Source organism: Callithrix jacchus, chromosome 16, assembly GCF_049354715.1.
Source record: "Callithrix jacchus isolate 240 chromosome 16, calJac240_pri, whole genome shotgun sequence".
NCBI lineage: Eukaryota > Metazoa > Chordata > Mammalia > Primates > Cebidae > Callithrix > Callithrix jacchus.
The window spans coordinates 37,193,632-37,214,282 of NC_133517.1; the positions used below are offsets into that span (position 1 = coordinate 37,193,632).

Genomic DNA, 20,651 nt, shown 5'->3' on the forward strand with positions numbered 1-20,651 from the left:
TTGTTTTTGACATTTGTTTTAAAGTTATCTGGAATTTTTTTTTTTTTTTTTTTTTTTTTTTTTTTTGAGACAGAGTTTTGCTCTTGTTGCCCAGGCTGGAGTGCAGTGGCATGATCTTGGCTCACTGCAACCTCTGCCTCTCTGGTTCAAGCAAGTCTCCTCAGCCTCCCAAGTAGCTGGGATTACAAGCACCCACCACCATGCCCAGCTAATTTTTGTATTTTTAGTAGAGACAGGGTTTCATCATGTTGGTTCAGCTTACCTCAAACTCCTGACTTCAGGTGATCTGCCCGCCTTGGCCTCCCAAAAGTCTGGGATTACAGCCGTGAGCCACCATGCCCGGCCTGGAGTTCTGTTTTATAGCAAGGTTACATACATGCACTGCTGTGTTTTTTACTTTGTCCTTTTTCATTGATCAGTCTGCCTTACTTTGTACCAGTACCACATTGTCTTAATTGGTATAACTTCCATGAAGTCCTCCTAGTTGGTAGAACAAGTCTCTTGCTCTAATTTGGAAGCTCCTGGCTATTCTTGGCACTTAATTTTTTTGTATACATTTTGAATCATCTTTTGTAAAAGTTTGTTTGGATTTTGATTAGGAAATGTGTTGAATCTACAAGTCAACTTGAAAATTATCAATTTATGTAAATTTTAATTGTTTTTATCCTTGACTGTAGTATCTCCATTTATTTAGGTTTTCTTGAAATCTCTTAATAGAATTTTATACTTTGTGTATAGAAATCTTGAGTATCTTACTGGATTTATTCCTAGCTAGTATGTATTTTCTGATGTTATTATAAGTGAATCATATTGTCACTTTACATTTTCTAGATCACTACTGATGTAAAGAAATTCAGCTGACATTTAGATATTCATCTTATATCCAGCCATCTTGCCAGACTCCTCTTTTTTCCTAATAATTTATCTATAGTCTTTTCTATAACTCATATCATCTATAAGGAATATTTCTATCCTCCTTTCTAATCTTTATTTCTCTGATACCTCTTTTTTTTTGTTTCTTTATTTCATTCCAACTGGGACCTCCAGAGCAGTGTTGAATAGAAGTGGTGATAGTGGCCACATTTATCTCACTGTTGACTTTAAAATAAATGTTCCCAGTGTTTCTCCATTAAGGATGATGTAATTTCTATATTATTAAATATATATTAAAACATTTCTATTTTATGTAGCCATTCTTTATAACTAATTCACATAGTATAATTTGTAGTTGTAAAAGTTAGTAGAATAATAAATTACCAGTTTTGAATTGCCTGAATTATAGGTAGGTACATGTGATCAATTGATTATGACGCTTTTTAAAATTTTGTTTTTTTAGTCTGATACTTTAATTGTATAATAACTGAATCCTATTTAAGTAAACTCAAAACACACAAAAAGACACATTAAGCATTTGAAAAAGACCTTACAAACTAGCCATTTAAAATATCTTGGCTGACCAAAGTGGTTCACACCTATAACCCCAACACTTTGAGAGGCCAAGGAAGGCTATCACTTGAGGCCAGGAGTTCAAGACCAGCCTGACCAACATAGGGAAACCCTGTCTCTACCAAAAATACAAAAATCAGCTGGGTGTGGTGGTGCATGCCTGTGGTGCCAACTACTTGGGAAACTGAGGGCACAATAATTATTTGAACCTGGGAGGCTGAGGTTGCAGTGAGCCATGATTGTGCCACTGCACTCGAGTCTGGGTGAAAGAGTGAGACTCTGTCTTTTAAAAAAAAAAAAGAAAGAAAGAAAAAAACTGTATTAAAAGACATTTTGTAGCTCTTTGTTAAACTTTGAGGTGTAGTAGCTGGGATTACAAGCATGCACCACCACACCCAGCTAATTTTTGTATTTTTAGTAGAGATGAGGTTTTACCACCTTGGCCAGGCTGGTCTCAAACTCCTGACCTCAAGTGATCCACCTGCCTTGGCTTCCCAAAGTGTTGGGATTACAGGTGTGAACCACCATGTCCGGCCGTAAAAGCCTGTTTTATTTTTTTTATTTTTTTTTAATTTTTTTTTTGAGACGGAGTTTCGCTCTTGTTACCCAGGCTGGAGTGCGATGGCGCAATCTCGGCTCACCGCAACCTCCGCCTCCTGGGCTCAGGCAATTCTTCTGCCTCAGCCTCCCGAGTAGCCTGGATTACAGGCACGCGCCACCATGCCCAGCTAATTTTTTGTATTTTTAGTAGAGACGGGGTTTCACCATGTTGACCTGGATGGTCTCAATCTCTTGACCTTGTGATCCACCCGTCTCGGCCTCCCAAAGTGCTGGGATTACAGGCGTGAGCCACCGGCCTGTTTTATTTTTTAACTTGAGTACTATTTTTTTCTTTTTATTCCCAAAATTACAGAATTTTAGAACTGGGAAGCTCTATATCCTTTAGCCCCTTATTTTACAGATGAAGTTAATGGTGTTACTAAAAGATGGTGGACTTGTCAACGTAACTGTGTCTTAGCGAGCAAGCTATTATAGTACTCTGCATTTGAAATTCTGTCCATACCATAAAATTATTTGGGAAAGAAAAAAGGTTGCTTTATTTTGACATCATCTTAATAAATGTTGCTAGTTTTAATATATTATCATACTTAAACTATTTTATTCTACTAGGCAAGGCCTTAGACCTATTCCTGAAGCAGAAATTGGATTGGCAGTTATTTTCATGAGTATAAAGAATTACTGTGATCCTCAGGGCCATCCCAGTACAGGTAATTAAAGCATTATTTTGTTGATTGATTAGCAATTTTATTATGTAAATTGATAAGCTAAATACATATTACTCATGCTTGCTAGGGGTGACCATATTTGCCATCGTTTAAAATTCATCTGTTTATACTTTCACTCATTTATTCATTCCGTAAGTATTTGTGGCTGCCATGTAGTGGACACCATTATGAAGTGGTAAATACCGTAAGATCCTTATTATTGTGAACTTTATATTCTGAAGATCAGGATTTAGTAAACAAGCAAGCAAACAAACATACACGATAAGTTCAGACCAAGCCAAGTATAAAGACAGGTAAAGCAAGGTGATGTAATAGTGATGATAGTAGGCTGTTTCAGATAGGTATTCAAGGAAGGTCTCAGGAAGTGACATTTCAGCCATGTGTCCTGAATGATGAAAAAAGGCAGCTGTGTGAGGATCTGGATGGTGGATAATTCCAGGTAGGAGAAGCAGATCACTCTTAGTTTGTGTGGAGAATTCTAAGGGTTGATGATGGAAGAGGAGATATGAATAGAATGCTATTGTGGAAGTCTAGATGCAAAAGAGCCTGATGCCTTGGACCAGCATGATAGTAGTAGGGATGTAGAAAAATGAACAGAATCAGAATATATATTAGAACTAGACCTGGTGGGACTTTCCTATGGAGGAATTAGCAATGACTCCCAATTTTCTGGCAGTTTATGCCAGGGTGGATGATGGTTTACTGAGATGAAGAATGTGCATTATAATCATCTCAGTGTTAATCAGTTTTACTCAGTGAAAACCAATGTATTCAGAGACAGTCACTATTTCCCCTTTATTAGTTAAAACACATTTCTATAGTTTTTAAATACTTTTTTAAATAAGCCTTTATAAAAATAGGTTCTTTATTTTCTTCTTGCTTTTTTACTTTGGAGATTTTTATATTCTCTCTACTGACTTTTCTCTAATTTGCCTAACTCTCAGAACATCCATTCTGTATTCCTATGTATATATTTATTTGCTTCCTAGATTTGTTCTGTAGTTATTTCATCACAGCTATTGAACTTTGGCTAAAAGTGGCAAGTTAGAGAACAGCACCACCTCTTTGCACACTCCGGGGAGCGTCATTCACACTGTAGTCCATCGAATGGCAACTATGGAGTCAGTCAGTGTATCTCCTGAGTGCTCTGCAACCTTGGTTTAAACAAGTAAGGAATGTACCAAGCTAAATTTTGGAAGGAGTTAACCATTAGAGCCTAATGACCAGGAAGCTATTAGATATGTAGATCATTAGTAACCATGAGTCGTAGTAATCCCTGTTGTCTCTGGAGTGTGCAGAGACTAAAGTAAGCACTTTATGTTCATCATCAAACTAATCTGCAGAACAATCCTTTTAAGATAGAGGGAAGGGCATCATCTACTTTTCGTAGATGAAGGAGCTCACAGAAAGGTTAGGAAATTAGCTGTAGGTCACATAGCAAGTAATTGGTTCAAGTCTTAAAGCTGTTATAACATTATTACATTGCAGTACAAATGGCTTATATTTTAACGTGTGACGTTTTGAGAAATGATTACATAGGAATGACTGGGAGCTGATGCAAAAGGATAGACATCTGATAAAATTTGACGGGCTAGTATTTTATTATTTGGATAAGAATATTTATTCAACTGACATCTCTACTCTCTCCCGTTGAGTATATTAGATATGTTTTTGTCTGTACATAGGTAACCTTCAAATACACATAGTTCTAAGTGCTTGTGAAGTTCTAGATATATCCAAATAACTTATTTTGATAGAATTGTGGTATGATGAATATTTTCACCAGATTCCCAGAATTTACCCATGAAGTGAAAAGTTAAAGACCAACTCTTCAGGCTCTTGGCAAGAGAACTTTTTTAATGTGGACACCAAAGAGAGCCATATTTTTAGAGAAGCTACTCCTTCCTTGTCTACTAGAAATATGCACAACTTTTAGAACTAACAGGTGCTATAGATACAATTTTGTTGATAGATTCCTGTTAAGTTACAGAAAAAAGACCAATATCAATAATTTTAGACTATAACAATAAATACATAAAAACAGTGATTAGGTCTAAGTCAGTAGCACCCCTTGACTCAGCACCCATTTGAGGTAACTGTCCTGTGTTTCTCTCTTTAGAAAATGAATTTTCAACTAGATACATGCTTCAGAATCCATTTTTAATATAAATTTACATTCTCCATGACTCAGAACATTATGAGATGCATCCTAGGCATCTGAGGTTTTTGGTTTGTATTGTTTGATTTTTAAGCTACTGTTTCCTAAACAAACTCTAGAAACCACTAAATTAGAATATCTTGGGAAGAACTGAACTAGAGAGGAGTCTTATATATAACAGGAAGGAGCACTCAGACTGTAAACTTGGTCATTTTTCATCCTTCCTTTTCCATTTTATCACCAGGACCTGAAATTCCCACTGTACAGCTTCTGCTTAAGAGGTCTGTGACTGTCCCCTTCTCACAGCCAGTGCCCTGTTTGAACCCTCTGTATCCTTCTCTCTGGAGAGCTGGTTTATTACTAATTGCCCTAGTAATGGTCCTTACTCCAGATTCATCTCTACAGTTAATATTTCACTATGCAACTATTAACTTACCTTCTCTTTTCTCAAAAAGTTTTACTGGCTCTTATTAACCACAGACTAAAGCTCCAAGCCCTTTGTCTACACTTCTGAGTCCTCAATAGTTTAGCTGCAGCCTTCTTCCTCCCATCCTCACTTTTTTTACATAAGCCTCTCTACAGAATATGTGTGCTGTTTTTTAAATAGTTCCCACACTTCCTCACCTTGATCGTGTTCTGTTCCTAGAATGCTCAGTACTGCTTGTCAAAATTTGACTCATTCTACAAATGATTACCTCCTTCGTGAAGCTAGCTTTTCTAAATTGTTTTCTCTCCCAGCTCCTCCAAGGCAGATTTAATTACTTGGTTTTTCTATGCTCCAGTAAATTTTTTGCATTCTGACCGGAGTTTCTTCCTACTTTGAGTATAACCAGTTGTTTCCATGCCTCTTTCAGCCACTAGATGGATTGTAGGCTCTTACTAATTTGGGATCCCCTAACAGCAGCAAGCATGGTACTTGTTTGTAGTAGGTATAAATATTTGGAGTAATTGAACTAAGCTATTGGTAGACAAGATTATTTTTTCCAGTGTGGAGCAACAAAATTCTGTCACCCACTGTTGAAATTGTGTTTATATTTGAAAGGGACTTAGAAATCTTCTAATCATTCTATTAAAAGATAAGGGACATCAAGAGTGGGAAAAGTTAAGGTCCATAACTACTTCATAGCCAAGCCAATTCTAAAGTTTGATTTTCTGACTACCAGGCTGATTTTCAAATGCATTAATTCGTATAGAAAAAAAGTCATGAGAGTAAATTAAAAAGTAAACTGTAATGGGTAGCATTAGTTCTTGTATATTTTCATAGGGAGGTTTATGTGGGTTCGAAGTCATAGTCCTCTGATATTTAAAATAATTTTATAGCACAACCAACTTTGGGGGAACAGAAGGAATGTCTCCCTTCTCTCTCCTCCTTCCTTTAGTTTTATATTCACTTTTTTGTTCAACAAATATTTATTGAACATTTGTTATATACCTGTATTATGGCAGACAGTTGAAATAAAGAGGTGAATAGATGAAACCAAGTTCCTGTCTTTATGGTATCTTTAACAAGGAGAAAATTGTAAGTAATCTGTTAACAAACACCAGTTATTTGGGGTCATTAGCTTATTATTATAATTATCATTATTATTATTTCATAAAGTCTTGCTCTGTCACCCAGGCTGGAGTACAGTGGCATGATCATAACTCACTGCAGCCTTGAACTCCTGGGCTCAAGCAGTCCATCCGCCTCAGCCTCCTGAGTAGCGGGGACCCCAGGTGCACACCACCATGCCCAGCTAATTCTTAAATTTTTTGTTGAGATGAAATCTCACTGTGTTGACCAGGCTGGTCTTTTAACTCCTGGCCTCGAGCAGTCAGTCCTCCTGCCTCATTCTCCGAAAGTGCTGAGATTACAGCAATGAGCCACTTCACTGAGCCTATATTAAATTATTCAGTGATTATATAAACATTTAGAATTCATGCTCTTTCTAAACTTATGTATGCGTGAAAATGAATTCTAGAGATATGTGTCTTAAAGGAAATGCCAATAAGCTTCTAGAGGTCACATAGGGAAAGTGGCATAAGTCATTTAAATATCTGAATTTAGAATTAGTAATAAATATTTATTAAGCACATCCTATGTCATAAGGACCTAACAGAATGATGATTTAACTTAAGTATTTAGTAAATATCAACTTAAAAATTTTTTCAGTTAACAGTTTGAACTTTTTATATATCTACTGTATACCAAAAATTGCTCTAAGTACTGGTGATATAGACATAAGCAAGACTTAATCCCTGTTCTCAAGGAGACACCAGTCTAACGAGGGAAAGTAGCAAGGAAACAAGTAAAGAGATGATAATGATAACAGCTAATGCTGGCAGAGTGCTTACTGTGGTCCAGGCATTTTTCTAGAGGCTATTCTACCCTCCAAATAACTGTGTGAGGAGGATGTTATAATTATTCCCATTTTATAGATGAGGAAACAGAAGCATACAAAAGTTAAATAACTTGACACAGGTATCCCAGCTAGTCATAAATGAATTTTGTTTATTGCTTTTTTGTTGTTGTTTTTTGAAATAGGGTCTCAGGCTGGAGTGCCATGGCATGATAACGGCTTATTCCAGCCTTGACATCCTGGGCTCAAGTGATCCTCCCACTTTGGTCTCCCAAGTAGCTTGGACCACAAGTGTGTGTGCCACCATGCCTGGAGAGTTTTTGCAGTTGCTGTTGTTTTGTTTGTTTGTTTGTAGAGACAGAGTTTCCCAGTGTTGCCCAGGCTAGTCTCAAACTCCAGGGTTCAAGTAATCCTCCTGCCTCAGTCTCCCAAAGTGTTGTTGTTACAGGTGTGAAGTACTGCACCTGGCTTGAATTGTTAATAGAGTGATATGCATGGTGGTATAGAAGCAGAATTGGGGAGCACTTAATTCATTGTGGGAGAGCCAAAAGTATTCCAGAAGAGTGGCACTTGAACTAAGTTGCTCTTCTGGTAAATAAAAAGATGAGGTAATCATGATGGTTTTCTGGAGTAGCCTAAAAGTTTATGTCTAAGATGGTTTTACATGATTTGTTTCAATTAATGTATTCCTTATGAAAATAAAACTCATATTGATTCTGATTTGTGTAGATGGTAGGGTGTATATACTTTCCATGGGGGGATAAATGTAATTTTTTGGCCCACTGACTTAACACATTATTTGAATTATAATTTGCTTATTTTCTTTTTCTTTTTTTGGAAGGGAGGAAGGCAGGAAGGGAGGAAAGGAGGAAGGGAGGGAGGAAGGAAGGGAGGGAGGGAGGGAGGGATGGAGGGAGGGAGAGAGAGAAGGGAAGGAAGGAAATCAGGCAGTGAGAGAGACATTGCCGACCTGGATCTAGAGGTCTATAAGTTGATTTCTTTTTTTTTTTTTTTTTTTTTTTTTTGAGAGAAGGAAAGAAAAAAAAGGAGTGAAGGAGAGGAAGAAAAAAAGGGAGAGAGAACGGAAATGTTGCTTTATTCTAAAAAAAAGTGGGTATTAATAATGGCCAATCAATATTTCATTTAAACCTATGAGTAGGTGTGAAGTGTGGTATTGACAAGAATATATATTTTGTGTATTTAAAGTGGAGAGCTCTATAAATATTTATTAAGTTTACTTGTTCCGGATCTGAGTTCGAGTCCTTGATATCCTTATTAATTTTCTGTCTCATCGATTCTAAGTCTCTATGTATCTGGGTGTTAGGATCGTTAGCTCTTATTGTTGCATTGATCCTTTTACCACTATATCTCTGTTGCTTTAAAATCATTTTATCAGATACGAGAATTGCAACTCCTGCTTTTTATTTACTTATTTATTTTTGCTCCCCATTTGGTTGGTAAATCTCCATTCCTTTGTTTTGAGTCTTTGTGTATCCTTGCGTGTGAAACAGGTCTGGATGTAACATGCCGTTGGGTTTTGGTTGTGTCTTTTGATTGGGGGATTTAGTCGATTTAAATTTAGGGTTACTGCCATTTGATGTTAACTGGCTGTTTGATCCATTTGTTGATGAAAATTCTTCTTTATGTTGGTGCTCTGTACTTTTTAAAGGTATATTTTTGGTAAGGCTAATACTGGTTGTTTCTTTCTGTGTGTAATGTCTCTTTCAGAAGCTCTTGTAAAGCAGGCCCGGTGGTAATAAAATCTCTGAGTACTTGCTTGCTCATAAAAGATTTTATTTTTCCTTCAGTTGTGAAGCTTAGTTTGGCTGGATATGAAATTCTGGGCTGAAGGTTCTGTTCTTTGAGGATGTTGAATATTGGCCCCCACTCTCTTCTGGCTTGTAGAGTTTCTGTTGAGAGATCTGCTGTAAGTCTGATAGGCTTGCCTTTGTGGGTAACCTGACCTTTCTCTCTGGCTGCCCTTAGTGTTTTCTCCTTCGTTTCAACCCTGGTGAATCTAACAATTATGTGCCTTGGGGTTGCTCTTCTTGAGGAATATCTTTGTGGTGTTCTCTGTATTACCTGGGTTTGAATATTGACCTGCTTTACTAGTTGAGGAAAATTTTCCTGAATAATATCCTGAAGGGTATTTTCAAGCTTGGATTCATTCTCTCCGTCACATTCAGGTACACCTATCAAACGTAAATTTGGTCTTTTCACATAGTCCCACATTTCTTGGAGACTTTGCTCAATCCTTTTTATCCTTTTATCTCTAATCTTATCTTCTTGTTTTCTTTCATTAAGTTGGACTTCGACCTCTGATATCCTTTCTTCTGCTTGAACAATTCGAGTGTTTAAACCTGTGCATACTTCTCGGAGTTCCTGTATTGTATTCTTCAGTTCCATTAATTCACTTATATTCCTCTCTAAGTTGTCTATTCTCAATAGGATTTCGTCAAACCTTTTTTCAAAGTTCTTAGTTTCTTTACGTTGGGCTACAACATGTTCTTTTAACTCACAGAAGTTTCTTATTATCCATTCCTTGAAGAGTGATTCTGTCATTAGGATGCGCTCGTTCTCCGTCAAGCTTTGTTCCATTGTCGATGTGGAACTGTGATCATCTTTAGAGGGAGAGGCGTTCTGATTTTGAGTATTCTCAGCCTTTTTATGGTGGTTTCTTCCCATGATTGTAAATTTATCCTCCTGTCGTCTTTGAAATTACCAACTTTCAGAATAGGTCTCTTGATTGGACATCCAAGTTGTTAGTTCCCAGGGCCAGAACAGCGGCGTTAAGACTGATGGTGCTTTTCTGCCCAGGATTCTCCTACCTGGCTTCCTTCTTGTGTCCGTAATGGGTGACTCTGCCTTCCCTGGGTTCAAACCTCGGTCAGAAGGGGAACCAGTCTCGTTTACTCTGCGCCGAGAACTGCCGCGCTGAGGTGCCGTCACAGCCGCTGCGCCGGTCTCAGGAGTCATGCTCAGGACCCATGTGGGTCCTCCAACCCTTGGTCAGAAGGGGAGCCGGCCCTGTTTACTCTGCTCTGAGAGGTGCTGCACCGAGGTGCCGGTGAAACCGCTGCGCCGGCCACAAGAGTCGCGTTGGCGACCCAACACTGGGGATCTTCTGCTCCGTGAGCGACCAGAATTTGTCTGAAAGTGTGGCGTCCTCTAGTTCTCTGCGCTTTGACTGAGAGCTGCAATCCTGAGCTGTTATCGATCGGCCGTCTTGGATCCTTCCTCAACTAACAATTTTAAGTGACGAAATGTCCCTCTTATATCTAGCAGTTTTGATTTTTTTCTTTCTACTTGTGTGATTTACAGGATTAAAGACGACTACTCCAGGACCAAGCCTTTCACAAGGCTTATCATTTGATGAAAAACTGATACCAAGCGCCCCAGTGAACACTACAACATATGTGGCTGATACAGAATCAGAGCAAGCAGATACCTGGTAAAGCTTCTTTGTTATAAATTAGTAGTATATTCAGGAAGTAAATATCAGGTTGTCTCTTGAGGGATACAGCATGGGAGAGTGGGATGCCAGGGAAAATGATATCTTAGGACAGGGATCAGCAAGTTTTCTGTAAAGGAGCAGAAAGTAGTTATTTTCACCTTAGAGGACTGTTGATCTCTGTCCTAGCTCCTCAACTCTGCCATTGTAGCATGAAAGCAGCCATAAACAATATGTAGTCATTGTCAAGAAGACAATACGTAGTAGCTTAAAGACAAGGATACTTTCAAAGAAATGCCTCCTTACACAATTTTGGCATTGTATGAACATCAAACAGTGTGTTGACACAAACGTACGTGGTATGGCGTACTATATGCCTAGGCTATATAGTATAGCCCAGGGGTCCCAAACCCCCTAGCCACGGTATCGAGGCCTGTTAGGAACCACAGCAGGTGATCAGCAGGCAAGCTAGCAGAACTTCATCTGTATTTACAGCTGTTCCCCATCACTCGCATTACCACCTGAGCTCCACCTCCTGTCAGATCAGCAGCAGCATTAGATTCTCATAGGAGCACAAACCCTATTGTGAACTCTGCACATGAGGGATCTAGGTTGTGTGCTTCTTACGAAAATCTAATGCCTGATAATTCATCACCCCCAGATAGGAGTGTCTAAGTTGCAGGAAAACAAGCTTAAGGCTCTCACTGATTCTACATTATGGTGAGTTGTATAATTATTTCATTATATATTATACTGTAATAATTATAGAAATAAAGTACACAATCAATATGCTTTACTTATCCTGAAACCATTGCCACCCCCCACCACCACTCCCTTCATCCTCACCACGAAACTGGTCCTAGATGCCAAAAAGGTTTGGGACCACTGGTATAGCCTGTTTCTCCTAGGCTACACACTTATACGGCATGTTACTGTACTTATACTATACATCATTATAACATAATGGGAAGTATTTGGGTATCTAAACATAGAAAAGGTACAAAAAAATACTGTATAAAAGATAAAAAGTGCTACACTTACCATGAATAGAGCTTGTAGGACTGGAAGTTGTTCTGGGTTAGTCAGTGAGTAAGCAGTAAGTGCATGTGAAGACCTAGGACATGACTGTATGTGATTGTTGCATTATTAGCACTACATTTAGATTACACTCAATTTATATACAGGAAATGTTCTTGCTTCAATAATAAATTAACCTTAGCTTGCTATAACTTTTTTACTCTATAAACTTTAATAACACTTAGCTTAAAATACTTGTAACATTGGATGGCTGTGCAAAAATATTTTCTTCATATTCTTATTCAATAAGCTTTTTTCTGTTTTTAAATTTTAAATTTTTGTTTTTAAACTTTTTTGTTAAAAACAAAGACATAAACATACATATTAGCATAGGCCTGCACAGGGTGAAGATTATCACAGTTACTGCCTTCCACCAACACATCCTGTCCCACTGGAAGGTCTTCAGGGGCACTAACACACATGGGACTGTCATCTCCTGTGATAACAATGTCTTCTTCTGGAATTCCTCCTGAAGGGACTGCCTGAGACTGTTTTAAAGTTAATTTATTTTTTTGTAAGAAGGAGTACATTCCAATGATAAAAAGTATAATATAGTAAATATATTAACTGGTAATATAGTCATTTGTTATTATCCAGTATTATATATTGTACCAAATTGTATGTGCTATTGAGCTATACTTTTATATGACTGGGAGCATAGATTTGTTTACACCAACATCACCATAGGCAGTTAATGGGTTGCACTGTGCTGTCAGTAGGTGGTAGCAATTTTTCAGCTCCTTTATAATCTATGGAACCAGTATCATATATTACAATTCATTGTTGACAGAAATATCATTATGTGGTGTCTGACTGTAACTGAATGTGTTGTGTTCTAATAACTGCGTTTGTGAAAATAAATGGCAGACCAGGCTGTGGTTTGGCAGTTCCTGTCTTAGGATAGTTTTTTTTTTTATTCCTTGCAAATGTGCATGGATGACTGGAAAGAATTGTTCAACTTATAACAGGTGAGATAAGTTTGAAATACATGTATTTGTATAGTATGATGTTGCCTGTATTTGAATATTACTTATAATTTTGAAGATACTTTATATGTGTCTACTTAACTGTCTGAATAGTTAATATTTGTCCACAAAGATAGTTTTTCTGTGGTTATCTGAAGAGGGGTTTCATTTTGTTTTTGTGACTGAAAGGGGTTAGCTCTTTTATATTTTTTGGTATTTTCTATTTATAACTGTATTTCTATTTTAAATATTACACAATAAAGTGGTCGTATTAAGATACTTAAGATATCACTATGATAAACCATAATTTTCTTTCCCTTTTGCTACACTCATATTGAGGCCAGATTTAACTTTTTCAAGAGAAATTGTTAATGTTTTGGAAGTGGCTTGAATGACACCCTGACCTCTTGTTTTTTGTTGTTGTTGGTTTTTGTTTTTGTAAAATAAGAATAGCAAAGGCAACATACTTAACCATACTTTGTAAAACTCTGTGCATGTATCTTTAAAATATTTTTCTGGTAATCTAGAGTTCTATTCTAGAGACTGCCATCTGGCTGAAGTATAATATCAGTTCACAGTGACCTGAAATCGTATATGTGATTTCTTTCTGATTTTCCATTTTTAATAAAAGAAAAGTCCTAGAATAATATAAGTAATAATAAAAGTACCATAGTAATAGTACTTTACGTGGGAATAATTTAAACTTTTTAAACAAAACTGAAATAGCCTAGGATTATCACCTTGTTTAACTTAGAATAGGCTATCCTAAGTTGGTATTCTGTGTGTATTTGGCAGTTGTTTATAGTGCAGCAACAATACGTGCTGTAGGGGGTGAAGAAGAGTAAGGTGTCATCCTTCCCCAGGATCCTTAGATAACAAAGGAGTTGCTTTCTTGGGATGGTAAAATATATTCAGTGAATTATTGTCTAAAAATTATTTTAAAGTTATTTTACATTAGAACTATTTAACAATCTTTGTTTCTATATTAAAGTTGCTGTAAACTTGATTGTTTACCTTGCTTTTTTTTTTTTTTTTCTGCAGTATGGATTTGAGTGAAAGGCCAGAAGAAATCAAAGTCTCCAACATGGAACAAAATTTCAAAATGCTTTCACAAGACACATCCACTATAAAGGAGTCCTGCAAAACAAGCTCTAATAATAATAGTATGGTGTCACATCCTTTGGTTAAGATGACAATTCCAAGCTATCAGCTTTCACCAACTCAATTCCTGAGTGTAAATAAAAGTAAAGATAGGGCTTCTCAGCAACAGCAGACCAACTCCATTAGAAACTACTTTAAGCCGTCTACCAAAAAAAGGTCTGTTTTTGATAACTTCTCTCATGTCTCTGAAAAAAATATGAAAATATTTTATACTGTTGCAGCATGGTATTGTCTAGTCTGTTCTGATTAAGTATGCTTCTCCTGCTGTGGCTTTTTGGCCCCTTTCCCTCTCAGAAATGTCCCTGATCTCCTTCACTAGAGCCAGTAGACAGATTCTCCTTCATCTCCTTCTATGCACGTACTTACATGTTGTTTTACTTCCCACACTTCTCTTGAATAAGAACTAACCCCCATCTCAGTTCTAAAATCACATTTCTACTGTTTTCCTTGATAACCTCTCTCACTCCCTTTAGGACCTTATTCCATCAATTATTTTCTTAATCTCCATATTTTGAATATATTGATCATCCTAGATTTTTTTCTTTTGTTTTCAAAAGCTCAGTCTCACCTTTATTTTTGAAAACGTTCTCTTGACCTGGTTTCTTCCTCTAGCTACTACTGCCTTTTGTCTTGTACTGTCACTGTTAAGCTTCTCGGAAGAGATGATGTTATTTCTCCTGTTTCTATATGAACTTTGGAGGACTTCTTTTCTTCCCCCTACTGCTCTTTATACTCTGTATGCTCTACCTTCAGGTGTTAAGACTTTATTACAGATAATCAACATATTTGGCCTGAACTTTTCCTTTAAGCTTCATTTCTCCTTTTCCATTCATGCTGTTTCCCCAGTAACAGACCTCACTGAATATGTCTAATTTTTTTTTTTTGGTAGTATAATAGCTTACATTGTTATAATTTTTGACTCTTTGTTCTCTGGCTCCCAAAATCAGTATTATTGTTTGTTATTTTCAGTGTCATCATTCCTTCTGTTTCCATCTATTACCAGGTTCAAACTCTGACCTAAATTATTACAAAACCCTTTTAATTGGTTGATTTTTCCAGTACCTTGGCATTAAATTAGTTTTAATAGAATATTGGGTTGACTGTTCTAGTTCAACATGAATTCACTTAACTGGAGAACAGAGTCCCAGGTCTTTGTGTCCTCTATGGGCTTAGTATAGTTTGCATAAAGTGTTCAGTATTTATTGAATGAATGATACAGTATTGTATAGAAAGCTTTTAGTGATATATTCACACAGCATTTGCAGTATACAGTCAGTACCATATTCTAGATTTAGTCATTCTGACTTAATATCTTGAATCCCTCTCTCATTAACCCATCAGATTATATTCCCAGGGTAATTTTCCCTGCCCACAACCTTACTATATTATAAAGTAAGCTGCTGTCTCCTGGCAGCAGGTTCTTTGTATTTTTATATTTTTCTACCCTTTCCTATAATTTATCAACTAATGCAACTTAAGCAGAGAAGATAGAGATGTCCATATTGCTTTAGCCACAGGGTCCATCAGTTCTATGAAAACAGCAGAATGTACATGAGTTCTGCATCGTTTTCAAATGTCTATTTGTTGATTTCCAGTAATATTGTTAAATAAAATCAATATTATTAAATAAAATCAAGAGTACATTGTGAACTAAGTGGATGGACTGATGAATATTGCCAAGCTAAAAGATTACTTTGCTGTGTTCATTTTCTTGTTTTGTTCTCTTCTTTTTTAAAAATCTAAGGGAAAGGGATGAAGAAAATCAAGAAATGTCTTCATGCAAATCTGCAAGAATAGAAATGTCTTGTTCTCTTTTAGAACAAACACAACCTGCTACACCCTCACTATGGAAAAATAAGGAGCCTGTGGACAAAAAGTCGGATAACTTATTTACAGATATAGATTTAGAATCCAGTGTGAAAAATTCTGCCAGTAAATCTCATTCTGCAGAAGAGCTAAGATCAAATAAAAAAAGAGAAATGGATGATGTGGCCATAGAAGATGAAGTATTGGAACAGTTATTCAAGGACACAAAACCAGAGTTAGAAATTGGTGTGAAAGTACAAAAACAAGAGGAAGATGTCAATATTAGGAAAAGGCCAAGGATGGATATAGAAACAAATGACACTTTCAGTGATGAAGCAGTACCAGAAAGTAGCGAAATGTCTGTAAGTAACATTTTAAATGAGCGGTATAGCACATAGAAGCTTAGAATGTTAACACATAGTTTAGATTTTGTACTGACAATATGAGCATCCATTATCTTTAACACTCAGTGCTATTAAAGTATAGGAATTTGTAGGATGATAAGGTAAAGGTAAATGTTAAAAATACAGTGATTCTTTAACAGTATAAAATAAATGACCACAAATTAAACTTTCATATGAGATTATTTTAATAGATTTCCAAATTAGGCTGTACTATTATAAAAGACATTTGGCTATGATAAGTGTAGGAGATGCTTCAGTATAAGAAACAGGACACAGAAAGATGAAGTTGATAAAGTATCTACTCAATAAATTTTTAAGATATAACATCACTAGGAATTTTCATTTTCATTTAGGTTTTTAATGTCCTTGTCTATTTTCATGAATGTTGTTAATTTGTCTTACCCACTTTGATCTATGAAATTACTTCCGATTATTTTCTTTTTTATATACATCAGTAAGTTGACCTGTCTATAGATTTGTTAGCTCTTTAGATGAGAGCACAGAGCTGATAAAGTAAAACTTCAATATTCTGATCTTCCACATGGTTCATTAGCTCCATTCATTCATGGCTGTAGTCATCCCTCCTATATAACACCTGCAGAATAAGGACAGGAATAGGTGTAAAAATAGGATTAAGTGAATGGAAGTTAGAGTTTATTAGCTAAGCAGTTGAGAACCTAGTGTGTATCAAGGACCTTATAAATCTGTTACTGCTATTCAAAAACCAGAATGTATGTCCTGTTTGGCCTGTATATTGTTATCTTCACATAAGAAAGGGGATCCCCATTATTTGTTACTTCTTTTGTGTGAATCTGAAATGCCCTTCTGTGGACCACCTGCATTGGAGTCAGCTAGTAAGCTTTTTTTTTTTTTTTTATAAAATATTAATACATGACAATAAAACTTTTATTTTTGCAAGAAAGTCAAACTCCTAACAAATTGGACTTTTTTTTTTTAATTATAACACACATGCTTAGTACTCCGGTAGCATAATGAATTAAAGAGATAATGCTCAAGAAAATATTAAAAAATGTGTTCACCTCTTCACATCTACACTTCCTCTATGACTTGCTTTTAGTAAGATTATTGTAATAATCTATGAATTGTTTCATCTTAGTAATTTGTACTCATTTGTTTTGCCACATCTTTTAACTCATTAAAAACAAGCACCAATGGAGCCAGAATTGCTAGAGTAGAATATATCCATCTTCTGATTCCCTCTTCCTGATTTAATAAGAAACTTAAAGTTGATTGCAAAAGTACATTTAAAAAGTAAGCTTTTTAAAAATATGGATTCCCAGGCCAGAGCTCCAGAGATTTTTATTCAGTACATCTGGTTTTCCTTCCCGGGATAAGTTCCCACATTGTGTTAGCTAAGAATTCCTTTGATGTTTTTAAAAATTAACTCAGTGGCTTAAATAAGATAGGATCTTTTTTCCTCTATAAAAGTAGCCTGGAAGCAGATAATGAGAGCTGCTTCCCATGGTATTAATTTACTGGGTGCCTGTCTTTCTGCTCTTTGAGAGGATGCCTCCAGCCGTCATGTCTGCTTTCCGGAGAGGAAAAATGTGATGATGAGGGGACAGGGAAAAGGCCTTAGGCTGAATTCCTCCCTGTTTTCTAAGGAGCTTTCTTAGAAACCCAACTTAGTAACTTTTGTTTTTGGCTAGAATTGGATATAATTTAGCCACTTTCTATCCTCAATCTAGAAGTGTCTGGGAATGTTTTAAGCTTGGAACATTGCTATCCCTGATAAAGAGTTGTTTTTAGGAAGAGAGAATGGATGTTATCAGATTCCATTTTGCAGCCAGAGTGGGAACTTGAGAGGCAAAGTTTTCATTGTGAAGGATTTAAGACTGACTCTCATTTCACAGAAACATTAAGTGAAACAAGAGGTTTTTATATTCTGTAAGTCACTTCCGTAGTAATTTCTACTATAGTGGAGAGCTAGGTAAGTTAGTAATGTGACATTTGTTGAAATCCAAGACATGATTTGCTAAGCTTAATACATTTACAACTGTTTATAAAGCTATGTTTATTCTGTTGCATTATGAATTTACATTGTCACTTTAGCTCCAAACTGTTTCAGAATCTGTATTCAGGTTACTTAATATTACATGTAAGTGTTTAGAAAATTAGGCACTTTTTACATTACTTTGGCCACATCTTTGGAAATGCATTTCCCTTCCTTTTCTCCTGTATTTATTTCTGACTTTGTCTGATACGTTCTTATTTTCTTTAGTCTTCCTGTCCTAGTACATACTTTAATCTTCTTTTAAGTAGCCACCCACTTTCCCTTTTTTCTTTTAAATTCCATCCCAGATTACTGCTCAAGGTGGCCACAAATCTGTCTGGAAATGGCTGTGGCTTTAGTTTGTAACAGCACTCTTTGGCTCATCCTGGATGACTGCTAATTAATCTTCCTGAAGACCTGTTTTCACTGTACTTTCTCCCAGGGCTCATTTCAGGGCAATGGACATTAGAACACAGAGAGGGAAAGTCAAGAACTGAGCACTGTACACTCTTGACATGGGAGCCATCAGTCTTTCATAGACCAGAAACATCTTTCATTTAATATGTAAGATTTATATGAGGTATAATGGTATCAGGAAATAAAATTATTTTATTTTGCCCTGTGATTCTATAGCATAATTCCATTTTTCCTTTATTTTACTTCTTCAGAATTCATGACATTCGAAATGAAAATTTCAGTATAAAATGTGTTGTCATAGGCTTTTGGAGAGAGAATAGTAATTTGATTATGATACACTCCGTTACGATATCTCTAATTGCGACACAGTCAGCTCTCTGTATCCACGGGTCCCACATCCTTGAATTTTATACCTCTGATTGAAAGCATTTGGGGAAAAAAGCATCTGTACACGTGCAGGCTTTTTTATTATTTCCTAAACAGTACAACTATTTGCATAGTACTTACATTGTATTAGGTATTGTAAGTACTCTAGAGCTGATTTAAAGAATATGAGAAGATGTGCCTAGATTATATGCAAAATCTATGCTAATTTTTTTTCTTTTTTTCTTTTTTTTTTGAGATGGAGTCTTGCTCTGTCACCAGGCTGAGTGCAGGTTCAGATCTTGGTTCACTGCACCCTTCACCACCCGGGTTCAAGCGATTTTCCTGCCTCAGCCTCCTGAATAGCTGGGACTACAGGTGTGCACCACCACACCCAGATAATTTTTGTGTTTTTAGTAGATACAGGGTTTCATCATGTTGGCCAGGGTGGTCTCAATCTCCTGACCTCATGATTCACCCTCCTTGGCCTCTCAAGTGCTTGGATTAAGGCATGAACCACCATGCCTGGTGAAATCTATGCTATTTTTTATTAAGGACTTGAGCATCCATAGATTTTGATGTCCATGGAAAGTCATGGAACCAATTCCCCAAGGATACCATGTGGATGACTACTACAAGTTAAATCACTGTATTCCAGCACTATGTTTTTTAGTAAGAATCTGTAATAGGTACAAAAGTATTTCTGTTTTCAATGTAATGTTATCTTTAAAAACTGTTTATTTTGAGATAATCGTTTGTTCACATGCAGTGAACCCTTTTCCCCAGTTTCCTCTGATTGTTACAGCTTGCATTACTACAGTACAGTATCACAGCCAGGAAATTGACATTGATAAAATCCATCAACTTTACTCAGTGTGGGGTTGTTTTAAATTATTTTATTTTTATTATTTTAAGAACTTGTCTGAAAGTCCTTGTGAATATCATGGATTAAAGGAATCGTGCTTAATTTTTTTAGGTACAGATGTGACTATCAGAGAAAAATATTTCTTAACCTTTTATTTAAGTCCCCCCCCTGCTTTTTTTTTTTTTTTGCGATTTTATGAAGGCAAAAAATGTGATACTTTTCTTTGATGTTGGAATCCTTAGTTACATTTCTGAAAGGCAGTTTCCAAAAGATGTTAATGGTAGAACTGTCATTTTTTTCTGTTTTTGGAACCAAAGATAGATTATAGCATGTCTGTAAGATTTCCTAGCAGCTGAAATGGAAAACTATTAGCTTAATATTCCTACTAGTACTTTATCCTTACATAAATGATAGCTGTGCCTAAGTCTTGGCCGTACTTTCTTTTTTTTTTTTTTTTTTTAACTGCATTTTAGGTTTTCGGGTACATGTGCAGAACATGCAAGATAGTTGCATAGGTACACACGTGGCAGTGTGTTTTGCTGCCTTCCTCCCCTTCACCCACAGTTGGCATTTCTCCCCAGGCTATCCCTCCCCAGCTCCCCCAACCGCTGTCCCTCCCCTATTCACCCCAATAGATCCCAGTGTGTAGTGCTCCTTTCCCTGTGTCCATGTGTTCTCATTGTTCATCACCCGCCTATGAGTGAGAATATGCGGTGTTCCATTTTCTGTTCTTGTGTCAGTTTGCTGAGAATGATGTTCTCCAGATTCATCCATGTCCGTACAAACGACACAAACTCATCATTTCTGATTGCTGCATAATATTCCATGGTGTATATGTGCCACATTTTCCCAGTCCAGTCTATCATCAATGGGCATTTGGGTTGGTTCCAGGTCTTTGC

At 36.5% G+C, this 20,651-nt stretch overlaps 1 protein-coding gene across 4 annotated transcripts in view; it reads left to right on the forward strand.

Moving 5' to 3' along the window:
* Positions 1-20,651, forward strand: part of NBN (nibrin) — a 55,800-nt gene that overhangs the window by 17,266 nt on the left and 17,883 nt on the right. For all 4 annotated transcript variants that reach the window (XM_035276494.3, XM_008982870.5, XM_003734968.6 and 1 more), the window contains 4 exons: positions 2,617-2,714; positions 10,551-10,680; positions 13,764-14,039; positions 15,628-16,051. In XM_035276494.3, coding sequence (XP_035132385.2) covers positions 2,617-2,714; positions 10,551-10,680; positions 13,764-14,039; positions 15,628-16,051 — 928 coding nt within the window. The remainder of the gene's footprint in view (positions 1-2,616; positions 2,715-10,550; positions 10,681-13,763; positions 14,040-15,627; positions 16,052-20,651) is intronic.